This window comes from Choloepus didactylus, chromosome 2 (assembly GCF_015220235.1).
Source record: "Choloepus didactylus isolate mChoDid1 chromosome 2, mChoDid1.pri, whole genome shotgun sequence".
Lineage (NCBI taxonomy): Eukaryota > Metazoa > Chordata > Mammalia > Pilosa > Megalonychidae > Choloepus > Choloepus didactylus.
The window spans coordinates 224,235,555-224,248,445 of NC_051308.1; the positions used below are offsets into that span (position 1 = coordinate 224,235,555).

Below are 12,891 nucleotides of genomic sequence, written 5' to 3' on the forward strand. Positions count from 1 at the left end.
AAACTGCAGGGGCCAGGTTCACTGCTGCCTTTTATTGGCTGTGAGACCTCGGGCAAGTTGCCCCCTCCCCCACTTTCTGGGCCTCTTCCCAGCCTCCACCTGCATATAAAATATCCAGCTCCATTTAAAGGGTTGGCCTCACACCTCCTAAATATATCAGGACCAATTTAAAAACCAATTCCTCATTGACTAAATTATACCTTAAATCAACTGCTTGTTGATTAGTCTTTCTGATGATAACATTGCAATGGTTTTCCCAGGAATCACTGGTGTGTAATGAGCCCAATCATATTTTTTATTCAATAAACTCTTTTATTCTAGTGCACAGATTTTTTGCATTACAATAATGAAAATAGTACTAGTGAGTCGTAACACTTAGACCCAAATCAAAGGGGAACCCCTTCTCAAATTAAAAGGTAAATGACACAGAATTGAACAGATAGTAAATGCTGGGTAAAAGGCATTTAAAATAAAGAAAATGGGGTCAAGATTTGTGTGTGTGTGTGTGTGCATGTGCAAACACTTTAAGGTTTAGTTGATCGGGATGACACTGTCTTAGAAAGCACATGATTTTGAAAACTATATAATTGTGATAAAACCCACCAGTAGAGAAAAGGCAAAATCAAGCAAAAACCAAAACAGAACATAACTGAAAAGAAGTGAAGTGAGCATGTGGGGTCGATGTCCTTTGGCCCTGGAATGGCGAGTGAGTGGGTTTCATAGAAATTCTCCTTAGAAAGGAATGTCTGGAGCCTGCAGTAACTGTGGCCCTTGTCTGACTCTCTATGTCTCTGAGTCCTTGTCTCCTCACAGAGGAAAAGAAGCTGCTTGTCCGAAAGACCTGCCCTGGGTCTGCCCAGGATGGGACCTACGTTCCAGGCCCTTCGAGAACAGTCCCGAATCCCAAAAAGGCAAGGTGTCTCTGCGGCATCCCTGGGAGCTGCTGGGAGATGGGCAGTGTCAGCCCCTGGCCCTGCTGGAGCTGTCCACGTGCTTCACCGGCAGTGGGTGGGCCTCTGTGTTGAACACCCAGTCTTCCAGGGAGAGCACATCATCTTCAGAGAACAGAAGATAGAGATACCTGGGTCCAGGGCAGGGCAGGGAAGCAAGCACAGCTGTCAGTGACTCCTTGGAGAAGGGGGACCCACTGCACAGGACCTCAGAAGTCCAGGCATCTGGCCTGGGGCTCAGGGCACAGGGAGGTCCAAGACCCGAAAACGGCTGGGAGGGCTAGACCCAGGAAGGCGGCAGTGGGATGCTGAGGACGGCACTGAGTTTGGGGTCAGACAGACCTGGTGTAAACCTGGCTCTGTCCCCCGCCCCCACTCAGGTACTTTCCCTGCCTGGCCCCATATGTGAGCCCTGCTAGGGCCCGTTATGGCCTAGATTTTCCTTTCATGCAGGGCAGCTGGAGTGCTGCACCAGTCCAAACTCCTGTGCTGCTTGCTCCTGTGCCTCCTGAAGAGACTCTGCACACAAGGATGAGTGGATGTTAGGGCACTAAAACAAACAGGGAGTTGTGACTCCAGAACCCAAGCTTCCCAGGCCATGGGGAAGGAACTGACCATTCGATCCAGCCTTAAGGGTTAAGGCACAAAGGGCTGGCTTGGGGAACAACAAGGAAGGGAGTAGCTGACTTCCATCCCAAGAAAGAGAGGGAGTGGAGCACATCACACAGCTGATACCTAGGGGTGGCTGATCCAGCCCAGCCTCCCTGACCCCTGGCCTCACTCTCCCAGTGGAGAAACTGGGCGATAACCCTGGGGATCCCAACCCCTCTGTCCATCTGGGGGGCCCTCCTGTGCCCAAGACCCTGACTCTTGGTAAGGGGAGGGGAAAACTGACCCCCTCTGCCCATCCTTGAGAAAAGCCCTTCGCTGCCTCTGGAAAGCACACCCACCAAGCCCCGGCTCACTTCAGTGTCTCCGCTAGAAAGAAACTCTGCTGCTTGTTGTCGTGGTTGGGAATGCTGCTGTAGACATCTTGGATGCCGGAGAAACCGGCTTCTGTCCGGCAGTATTTCTCCAAGGCCTGGGGATAGCAAGGCAGGCTTTAGCACGGAGAGAGGAGCAACCCCACGGGGACTCGGGCCTGCCCTGCGGCCAGAGCTTGGGAACAGACAGCCCCGTCTCTATGGGGGATCCCTGGGATTTGCACAAGCCCCCAGGCCTAATTATTCTTTCAGGTTTCAGCCGCCCTTGGCCCCAAGGCTGGTGAGGCCACACTCCGTCCACTTACCCCTGAGGACTTAGTGTCCGGGGCCTGCCTTCCCCGTGGGAAGCTGCTCTTTGCCTCTGAGGAAACCTAAAATGATCTGACAAATTCATCTAGAGCAGCGGAAGGGGTAGAGGAAGGCCACTGGGAACGTTTGTGGGCTGGGATTCTCTGCAGGGACACGGTCCCAGAGCTGGAGGTGGCTGGGCCATCCAGCCATCTGCTTTTCTGTATATCGTTGTATTTTGTATGTACATGAGATTTTTACCCACTGAGGGGTCAGCTGAGCCCGAGAACACAAAACACTGGGTCTTTGAAGGTCAAGAACCAGGGCCTCGGAGAATCAGGTGGACACAGGGCCAATAAATCAAGCTTCATGGGTCATGGAAGCTAACCTGCTGCCCCGTCGTGCCTGCCTGAGTGCGACACTCTGAGAGTATGGCTCTCCCCAGGACAGCATGTGCCTCCTAGAACTGGTCTTGCCTTGTCATTCAGAGACTTGGCACGTGTGTGTGTGTGTGTGTGTGTGTGTGTGTGTGTGTGTGTGTGTGCGTGTGCGTGTGTGTGTGTGGAGGACAGAGGCATCTACTGAGGTACCTTCTGGAATCCCAGCCCTGCCTTTGGCATCTAGCTGGGGGCAGGGCCCAGCAAGGGGTGGGGGCTGCCTGGGGCTGAGCTGGCTTTGGAAGAGTCTGAAGGTGGGCTGCTGGCCTGGAGGCCAGTTCCTATTGGAGAGGAGAAATCAGAGCCAGAAGAGTGTCTGCTGGAAAAGAAAGGACAACACTATGCCCGTGGCCCCCTCCGGCTGCCTCCCTGCCTTTGGTCCTCTAAGTCTGCCCCACACCTGGGCCCCAGCCCCCAAATTAGGACAATTACCAAACTCTCGTCACAAATTTCTGAGCAGCTCTGCTGGGGACTCTTGGCTCTCCGACAGTAACCCTGACCCTTGGCACTCTGAACCCGAGCCTGATGCCAGCCTGGCTCACCCTCCTCTTGGTGCCTGAGCTAGGGGGTTTTGGACACCAGCTAGGAATTCTCAGGGGTGCCCGCCACCTCGATACCCGCCCCCTGGACCCACTCACCGTCACCACCTCCCAGCCCCACTCCCTGTAGATGGGGTCGTGGGTTTGCCGCCACAGGTACATGTAGCTCTCCACCACCTCGGGCCGCAGGATGTAGTAGCTTTCACTCAGCTGGGTGGCCACAGCCTCTCTGCCCGAGTTGAACCAGAAGGCCTCGGGCCCGAGCTTGGTGTCTGTGGGAATGACCAAGCAGAGGCCTGGGTCAGCCCTCCCGCCTCCTTCCTTCCACTGTCAGCAATCCAGGAAGCCCTGGCCGGAGCGATGCCCAGTCATGGTCTGGCACAGGGTGGGCCCTGCAGGGGCTGCCTGATAAGGCACAGCTTCCCTCTTCGGCGAGACCTCAAGAATTTTGCTGTTTTGGACTCTGAAAATCTGAATGAACTACTCAGCAGTCTGGGGAGACAAAGGTTTGGGCAGTGCTCCCCAACTATGTGTTTTGAGATACTAGCTCTGCCAGATGTTAACCAGCCAAGAAAGAGTTCAAGGTTTAATCATATTTGGGGTACAGTGGGCTCAACAAAGTGAAATGGTCTCTTGCCTGCAGGACTTATCAGATCCTTTAGTAAGCTAATGTATAACCCTCTTCTCCACAAACCCCCTTTCTTAGGGAACTGCTCTCAACCCCTTTCAGAACCAGCCTTCCAGAGGTCACAGTTTGGGAAACTGAGCTGGAGACGAGGGGAACATTTGCCCACAAATGTATCTGCTCAGGCAGAGGGAAATGAATATAAAAGGCCTGGTGAGGCCTATGTTTTTTTTTTTGTTGATTTCTTGTTTTGTTTCTGTTCTTGCACAATTTGCTGCTACTACTGTTTTCTGAGTGACCATGATTATAACCACCACTGCAGCCACCAGTTAGGATTTCAAGCACTGTGCTGGGTGCTTTGCATATATTATTTCAAATCCTTAAAAAAAAATATATATATATATATATGTATACACATTTTTTTGCTAAGGCAGATGTCACTATCCCTCTCTCTCACATGTGGAAACTGAGGATCAGAGAGGTTAAGTAACTTGTCCAAGGTAACACAGTGAGTTGTGGCTGAGCTGGGATGTGACCCTCAGTCTGTCTGATGCAGTATCCCTTCCTGGTCTGACTCTCTAGGTCTAAAATTCAGGGCATACGAATCAGACTTTCCTCCATTTAATTCCCATCCATCCTGTCCAGGTGAGTTGAGTGCCCAGCTCTGCTGCCCTGCCTTTCTCCAATAGGGCTCGGGACCCTGAGAAGCCCTGGGTTGCTTTTCCTTGAGAGTTGCAGATCAAAGCTTTGGAGGACATCCTACTCTTCCACGGAGGGCTCCATGGAAGAGGAATTAGCCAGAGCCCGCCCTCCCCAGCCTCCAGAGGAAAACAGTCGGTTTGCCAAGCTGCTGAAGGGGTGAGGGCAAGAGTGAGTGTTGCAGGGCCGTGGGCCGAGCCGGGCTGGCTGGAACAATATGCTCTATTAAGCAGGCTTTTATGGGCTGCACTGATTGTCACAGACAAACAGCGAGCTTTTTATTATTCCTGAGATTTCCTATTTGTTTATGGCCCTGGCAGTGCAAGCTCTGAAGGGATGGAAGACCAGTTTTAAGGACCCATCGCAAATCAACAGCTTCCTGGAAACAGTTCCAGGAGACCCAGCTTCAACTGGAGCAGGAAGAGATGCGTTTGTGGTAGGCCTCGCGGGTGGGCCCAGCAGGGCCGCTAACAAACACCTCCCGCACCGTGGGCTGTGAACGCTGGCCAGGTGCTTTCCTGTGAGACCCTCTGCCTCAACCTGGGAGACCCGTGTTATTATTTCCACTGAACAGGTGGCAGAGCAGCACTTGAGCTAGGGATGTCAACTGCAAATCTCAGGTCCTCCCCGCCCACGACTAGGGGGACCTTTGGACAGTGGGCATCTCCTGGGGTCATTGGGGACTGGGGATTTTCTCAGGGGGGCTGTTTAGAGAGGGAGCAGGCAGGGTGGGCCTGGGCACCAGCAGACCTGGTCCTGCTCATGTACAGTGTGACTTGGGCCAGGTCATTTCCTTGCTCTGTGCTGACTCAGTTTCCCCATGTGTAAAATAAGGAGTTGGGCTTGTGCTCTTGAACGTGACGTCTGTCTCCAGCATTTGACAATTTGGTGATGAGGATGATCAAGAGACTGCCAAGTTCTCTGGTGGCTTTGGGTCAAAGAGCTGAACAGGGAGGTGTCAGATCCCGTAAATGGAGAGGTGCCCGTGGGGAAAGGCAGAGGCACATTTGGGGTGGGAGACTAAAGGTGAAGCAATTTGCTGGGCTCAGGAAGCCAATGTTTCTGCCTCAGGGCTGGAGGACCTTGGTCACATCATAGCTGAGCCTCAGTTTCTTCCTCTGTGTTGTGAGGTTCAGCGATGCTGTGTGTGTCAAGTGCTGATCAGCATCTGGCACACACCAAGTGCTCAATGCACTGTTACTATTTCCCCTTTAATTTAGAGTATAATCTCAGGGCATGGGTAGCATGTCTCTAGTTCAAATTTGACATAACTTCCAAGGGGAGACTTCCCCAAGACCTCGTGTTCCCTTCACTCATTGCCACTCTGCTGGTCTTCCCAGTTCTCTCTAGTGTCTAGCCTGAGTTTCTCCTGCTGCCCCTTCCCTCTGCAGGGTTACCTGAGCGGGCGTATGACTCATGGCACGTCTTGGTGATCTGGGCTGCAAGCTCCCGGTAGCGGGCCCTCTTTTCTTCCTTGGCATCCTCAGCACCGAGGGAGATCATGCCCCCTGAGAAACAGGCCAGGTGCCCCATCTTGTGGTCCAGAATCCCCCCTCGCCACTCTGCAATGTAGGTCAGGCCCCCGGGAGAGACGTTCAGCAGGTAGGTCTCTATTGCCTGGGAGCAAGGTAGGAATTGGGCAGGGAGAAGGGAGGGAGAAAGGACGGAAAATGAGTATTTTGGAGACAGGAGCAAATGCAGCTCTGCTGAGCCCTCATCCCAGGCAAAGGAAACCCCTTGGTCTGTGTGGTGGTCCCTGACGGGGGCCAGCGGGGGGCCTGCCACTCAGAGGGCTGAGGCCTGCTGCCCGCGGGGACGTTGCACACAGGCGGCTCCTGGGACGATTCTCTCCAATCTTTCAAAATTATCATCCTTCATCATACCCTGTTAGGAGTTCTTAGCCTGCAGCCCAACAAGCCTGTGGATGGGCTTCAGGGGGCCCAGGAAACCCCGAAAATTGTATGTAATGCTTTCGTGTATGTGCATTTTTCTGGGGAAAAGGTCCACATATTTACATATTCTCCAAAAGGACCCGCAGAAAATTAAGAGCTGCTCTCTCCAGGCCCTTTGTTGTACATTTTCTAATGCCACAAGCCCGGAAGACGGCCGGTCGTGTCCTTTACAGATGAGCAGTCGAGTTGCTTCTCCAGGTCACCAATCAGGACCAGAACCAGACCTCTGGATCCCCCAGGCACTGCTCCTTCCACCACCCAATGGCCGCTCCTTTCTGGTGGGAACTCCAGAAGATGTTGGGGTGTGGGTGTGTAGGATGTGATGGGGCAGCCGCTCACCCAGCCCTCAGGCCAGACCTCTCAGCCCTGGCCAGGCCTCTGCCTCCGCTCTTGCCCCTCCAATCTGTCCTGCAGGGGATCCCTGTACTTAGTGAATCATGGACCGGCTCACGTCACAGTGGCTTCCCGGTGCTTTAGGAGAAAGCCCAGCGGGGCCTCCGAGCCTCTGCCTGATGTGGACCCTGAGGTTTAGCCCAATGCTGTGGACATGGTGGTGGGTGCGGGCTCCTTGTGTTCAAATCCCATTTCCACCAGTGCCAAGTGAGTGACATTGAGCAGGTCATATGTTCTCTCTGTGTCTCAGCTTCTTAATATGTAAAATGGAATTAAGAGCCTTTACCTACTTAAATTGTGAGGATTAAATGGGATATATCTTCTGAGGTCAGCATATTTCCCTGCTCAGAGTCCTCAATAAATGTTACAATTTATTACGCTTCCTTTCCTGCCTGTCTCCCGCCCCCCTCCTCAGGCCCCTGCCCAGCCACACCGGCCTCTTTTCATCCCTGCATCTCCTCCCCTCAACCCCTGTGCCAGTTTGAAACTGTTTTGGACCCCAGAAGACTCCATGTGGACCCCAGAAGAGCCATGATCTTCTAATCCAGTCTTGTAGGGTGGGACCTTTTGATTGAATGTTCCCATGGAGATGTAACCCACCCAGCTCTGGGTGAGAATTTTGATTAAATTCTTTCCGGGTGGGTCTTGATTAATTCATTGGAGTCTTTTAAGAGGGCTCATGGAGAAAAGGAGCCCAGAGAAGCTGAGAGAGACATTTTGGAGAGAACCTAAGATACGTAACCCGGAGTCTGTCCCCGGGAAAAGCTGAGAGCTGACACAAACCCACCCAGACAAGCTCTTGGAGACGCTGGGAGATGCAGACAGAAGGGTGTTTGGAGATGCTAAGCTAAGAGATGAAGCCCAGAGTTTGCCCTGGAGAAGCTAAGAGAGGACTCCCAGACACTTAGAGAGAAACACTCAGGGAGAATAAGCAGGGATGCACAGAGGTGAGAGAGAAGCTAAGAGAGACAAAAGCCCAGAGGCATTTTGGAGAACACCATTTTGAAACTAGAACCCGGGAGCAAAGGACCAGCAGATGCCAGCCACGTGCCTTCCCAGCTGACAGGTGTTCTGGACACCATCAGCCTTTCTTCAGTGAAGGTATCCTCTTGTTAACACCTTAGTTTGGACACCTTTATGGCCTTAGAACTGTAAATTTGTAACCTAATAAATTCCCTTTATAAAAGCTAATCCATTTCTGGTATTTTGCCTAATGGCAGCTGTAGCAAACTGGTACACCCCCCTTCTGTCAAATATCCTGTAGAGCCTCCTTGGAGCCAGCGTTGTGCTGGGTGCTGGGGGGGCAGCTCACGGGTTGGAGCCCACCTGCCTCAGGGAGCTCACCTGTTAGTGTAGAGACAGGAAACTTGCCAACAAAATCAGATACGTGCAAGAATCAAAAATCAGATATTGCAGGAATCCCAATTTATCGTTGGCATTTTGAGTGAAACAAATTGAGAGGCTGATATGGGAAAAAGAAAAATTCAGGGAGGAAGGTGTCCTGCTTTGTAAGAGCAAGGTCAGAGAATGTCTCTCTGCAAAGTCTCCATTTTCTCCAGCCTCGGCTTTGTCCCCTGCTCCTTCTCCCCCAGGCTCCTGTCCAATTCTGCCCCCTAATTCCAACTTGGTCTTCAGGCTGCCCCCAGACACCCTTTCTAGTAAGGATGCTCCATCTAAATTGGCACTACCGCTCTGTCGCTCTCCCTTCACACCCTGGGATTTTTCTACAGAATGCTCCTTCCACGTCATGTATACATCTTTGCATGTATACACACATCAGGTATACATCTTTGCGTGTACTTCTCTCGATGTCTGTCTCTCTCCCAGGACTCTGAGAGCTATGGGATGGCAGAAGCCGCCGCTGCAGCGTCCAGCCAGTGCCCAGCATATGGAAGGAAGGGGCTCGATCAAAATTCACTCCTTGATCAGTTTTTAATTCTGTAAGGGCCTGGGGTGGGTGGGCTGGCAGCAGGACCCCACTGATGATTAGATGTGCCAGGGCACCTGCTCCAAAAAGGGAGGGGTGCTGAGGATGCCTGGGAGCCGGGGGCTGGGCTGGGGTCTGCTCAGGTGCTGCGAGGCGGTTGGTGCTAGTCCAGGGCAAGAAACTGCTTCAGCGTGACCAGCTGTCAGCACTTCGGAGAGAACACAGACATCCCGGGGAGATTCCAAAGGGTCAAGCATGGTAGCAGGAAATCTACGCCTTTGGGACTGTCTCCCAGAGGTGAGCAGAATTTACAACTATTTCCATTCGGGGTTAACCCCAAATTAAGTAATGATGGGAAAGAGGAAATTATAGACCAGACTCCCTGAGGGTAAAATTGAGAAAAGCAGATGCAAAGATAAAAGGCAAGACTCACTGTGAACAATCGAATGCACAGTTTGTTTTGTATGACTATGTGGTATGCGAATATACCTCAATAAAATGAAGATAAAAAAAAAAAAAGGCAAGACTCCCTAAAACCCTGATCTGGGCAAGACACAAGACAGCGCAGGCTGGCAGCCAGCTGTGAGAGACGGTGCAGAGCTGAGCGGGGAGTCACTGACCTGGGTGGAAATCCCAGCTTTGCAATTTAAGAATTGGGTGGCTTTGGGCAAGTTATTTTACTTCTCTGAAGACCCACTTTCCTCACCTGAAAATTGGGAATAACAATTCCTGGGATGGTTGTGAGGATTAAATAAAGGAAAGGATGCTTGGGCTTGAGCTCAAGGACCGTTCCTTCCTTTCCCCCGGGGGGACCCCATCTGAGCATCCCCAGGAGGAATCTGGAGGCAAATCAGGCTCTTCTGGGATCTGGCAGCCAATAAGGGGAAGCGGGAGCTCTGTGTTTGGAGTCAGGCCTGGGTTGCTCTAGCACTTGTTGCTGTGTGACCGTGGCCTCAGTTTCATCATCTGTTATATGGGGAGAATGACACCTCCTTCAACAGGTGGTTGTGGAGATCAAATAAGGCAAGGCGCTCAGCACCTGTCCAGGGGAGGCCCTGGTGACAGAATTTCCTGCTGTCATTCTTGCTGACCCCCCCCCCATGACACTCAGGGAGCGCTCCGGCAGACCTGTCTGCACCCCCCCTTGCCTAACCTGGTGGCTCCACTCCTGGCTGCACATCAGATCTCCATGGGGCTCAGGCACGGGGAGACTGGAAGGCTCCCAGGTGATCCCAGGTGATCCTCGGGTGCCAGCAAGTGTGAGAATCCTTGGCCTCACCCAGCGGTTCCCAGCCCTGGCCTCACAAGGGGGTCACCTGGGGGCTTCAAAACCCTGATGTCTGGGTCCCATCCTCAGAGGCTCCGATGTGAGTGGTCAGGGCCATGGCTGGGGCATCAGGATTTTACAGCTCCCTAGGTGATTTCAAATTGCAGACAAGGCAGAGAACAAGTAGAACATTCTTCAAAGCCCCAGGCTTGCCAAGCCTCTACCCCGGGTTAGAGGGGCTCCAGGCTCTTCCCCTGGGAGATCAAAGGCAGGGAGCAAAGCCCAGTCCTGGCCTGTTCAATCAAGTGCTTTCCATAAAACTCCCAGTTGTGTAAATAATTCATGACCACTTCTTTCCTTGAAGCCTCAACCACAGTGTGCCCTGAGGGGAGAGAGCCAGGCTGCTTGTTAACTTTGTTTAGTTGATGTTTCCTTTGTCCCCTGTGGAAGTGTGTCCAAGTCACTTGGTGGACACTGCCCTTGGAACCCTGTGACAGGCCAGACCTGGCTCAGCTAATGTGGGGCAGACGGGGCATGGCCTGGAGTCCCGGGAGCTGCTGCTGCATGACTGAGGCACTGGTCACCAGGGAACTGGACAGGGACAAAAGCCGAGCCCACAGTTTAAAGGGTCCATGGCTCTGGAGGCCTATTTCAGAGTAAAAGAAAGCACTCCCCTTCCTGGCCAATGCCTGGTATCAGAGGGCGTTTTGAGATCATCCATCTATCCAACCAACCACCCTCACCCATCCATCCATCCACCCACCCACTCTTCTGTCAGTCCTTTCAGCATACATTCATTCATTCATTCATTCACAAAATAGTTACTGTGCACTTACTATGTGCCAGGCACTATCTTAGGAGTGGGGCATATAGGGTGAATGAGCAGGCAAGATCCCTGCTCTGACACAGCTCACATTCTATTTGGGGGAGATAGACAATAAACAAGTAAATACAATATAACGTTAGATACTCATAAAGGTGAAGAAGAGAATAAGCCTGTTGGATGTGACAGAGAGTGGCTGGGAAAGGTTAACGTCCATGATGTTCAAGGTGAGAGCTGACCGACAAGTGGGGCCCAGCCATCTGAATGTCTGGACGTGAGACATTCCAGGCGTAGGGGACAGCAAGTGCAAAGGCCCGGGCTAGGAACAAGCCCCATGTGTCTGAGGAAGAGCAGGAAGGCTGGAGTAAAGAGAGCATAGTGTAGGAGATGTAAAGCAATCAGGTCATGTGGGACCTGGCAGGCAAAGCTGAGGGGTCCGGTTTATTCCAAGTGCTAAGAGAAGCCAGTGAGGAGAGAGCCATGGGTTTTCAGCCCCTCTGGCTGCTGGGTGGAGGATGGACCTGGGGAAGGGCATACAGAAGGAAAGCAGGGGTCCAGTTTAGGGGACAGAAGGTGGTAGCTTAGACCATGGAGGTGTAGAGTAGATGCAACCTGCTCAACTTACTTTGTGGGGAAACTGAGGCTCTTGAGCACTAAGGTGAGGGTCCCTGTGCATAGCACAGAGCAGGGTCTGCCCAGTGCCTTTTCCTTAGTGAGGCTCAGAGGTATCTGTTGATGCATGGGTGGAATTCCATAATCCCCCCTCTCTGTCCTACAGTCTCCCCTCTTTGGAGGGAACTGAGCTCAGCCCATCATCCCATTTATCCACACCCCATGGATGACTCCACCAGACAGATCAGCAGTGGTGTGGGGCAGGGGGATGCTTTAGCAGACCTGGCTCTAGGGCCAGCTCTGCCAGCTCTGGGCTGTGTGGCCTTGGGCAAGCACCTTCCCCTCTCTGGGCCTTGGTTTCCATCCAGGAAACAAGGAGGAGCAGAACTGGATGCTCCCCCGAGGGAGGCCCTTCCTAGCTTGGGCTTGCCAGTTCCATCTCCTCTGTTTGTCAGGAACACAGCCGGCCTGACTTTGGCAGCCTCGGTTGGGGGCTCCAGGTCACAGTCTGGCTGAGTGCTGGGTTCCGACCTGTTAACCAAAACTCAGACACCCTGGAAGCGGGGACCGGGTTTCTGAGCCAGACGGACCATCGCTTACCGTGACACCTTGGACAAATCACACAACCTCCCTGAACCTGGGTTTCACGCCTGTAAAGCAAGGATGCAACCCAATTTCTGGGGTGTACGGAGGAGCCACAGGACAGGGTGTGGAAAGCCTTGTCATTCTCCTTGCCAGCCCACCATGGGGGAGGGGGTGGGCAAGGCTCTGCTGATCCGGTCCCCCGCTGCCCCCCAGCACTCAGGGGCCTGTGCAGCCCAAAGAGTCTGTGGCCAGTGACCACCCGCCCACAAAGAATCAAGCACCTGTCTTACCTCCAAGGCCTCGTAGTACATATTTTTAGCCTCCGTATCTGTCTTGGCTGACATCAACCAGGATTTGATCAAATATTCATAAAAACTGTCCCCGAGTCCTCCAATGGAGACGTGGTCTGTGAGGGGAAAAGAGGACAAAAACGTTATCTCCATCTGCTGGCGCATGCCGGCGGGACTGAGGGGTCGGCCTCGGCGGCCCCGGAGCTGGGTGTGGGCAGTGGGGGGCGAACATTTAATCAGCAGGTACCGAAGCCCGGGTGGGGCTGAGAGGGTGACACAGCCTGCAACTCGAGAAAACCAGGGCTGTCCCTTGTGACCCCCTGCTCAGAACTGCACGGGCTCCTCCCAGGTGCCATAAATCACCTCGCTGCGGCGGGCTGACGGCGGGGCCTCTGGTTATTAACTGTAAATGAGTTGCATTTCTTTAAAGAGATAATCTGGTGGCAGGGAGTTCAGAGATTTTTATTACCCAGTGACAAACATGGTAATTAATGCTGGCGGGTTCCTAAAAGGCCATGGAA

The 12,891-nt window shown here is 52.9% G+C and overlaps 1 protein-coding gene across 3 annotated transcripts in view; it reads right to left on the reverse strand.

The window, feature by feature from the left end:
- Positions 1 to 291: 291 nt before the first annotated feature.
- The window catches only part of MAN1C1 (mannosidase alpha class 1C member 1), a 144,868-nt gene continuing 132,268 nt past the window's right edge, over positions 292 to 12,891 (reverse strand). For all 3 annotated transcript variants that reach the window (XM_037828123.1, XM_037828122.1, XM_037828124.1), the window contains exons 8-12: positions 12,371 to 12,486; positions 5,919 to 6,138; positions 3,297 to 3,469; positions 1,916 to 2,031; positions 292 to 1,081 (exon numbers count right to left, since the gene is read on the reverse strand). In XM_037828123.1, the coding sequence (XP_037684051.1) occupies positions 961 to 1,081; positions 1,916 to 2,031; positions 3,297 to 3,469; positions 5,919 to 6,138; positions 12,371 to 12,486 (746 nt within the window). In that variant the 3' untranslated portion in view covers positions 292 to 960. The remainder of the gene's footprint in view (positions 1,082 to 1,915; positions 2,032 to 3,296; positions 3,470 to 5,918; positions 6,139 to 12,370; positions 12,487 to 12,891) is intronic.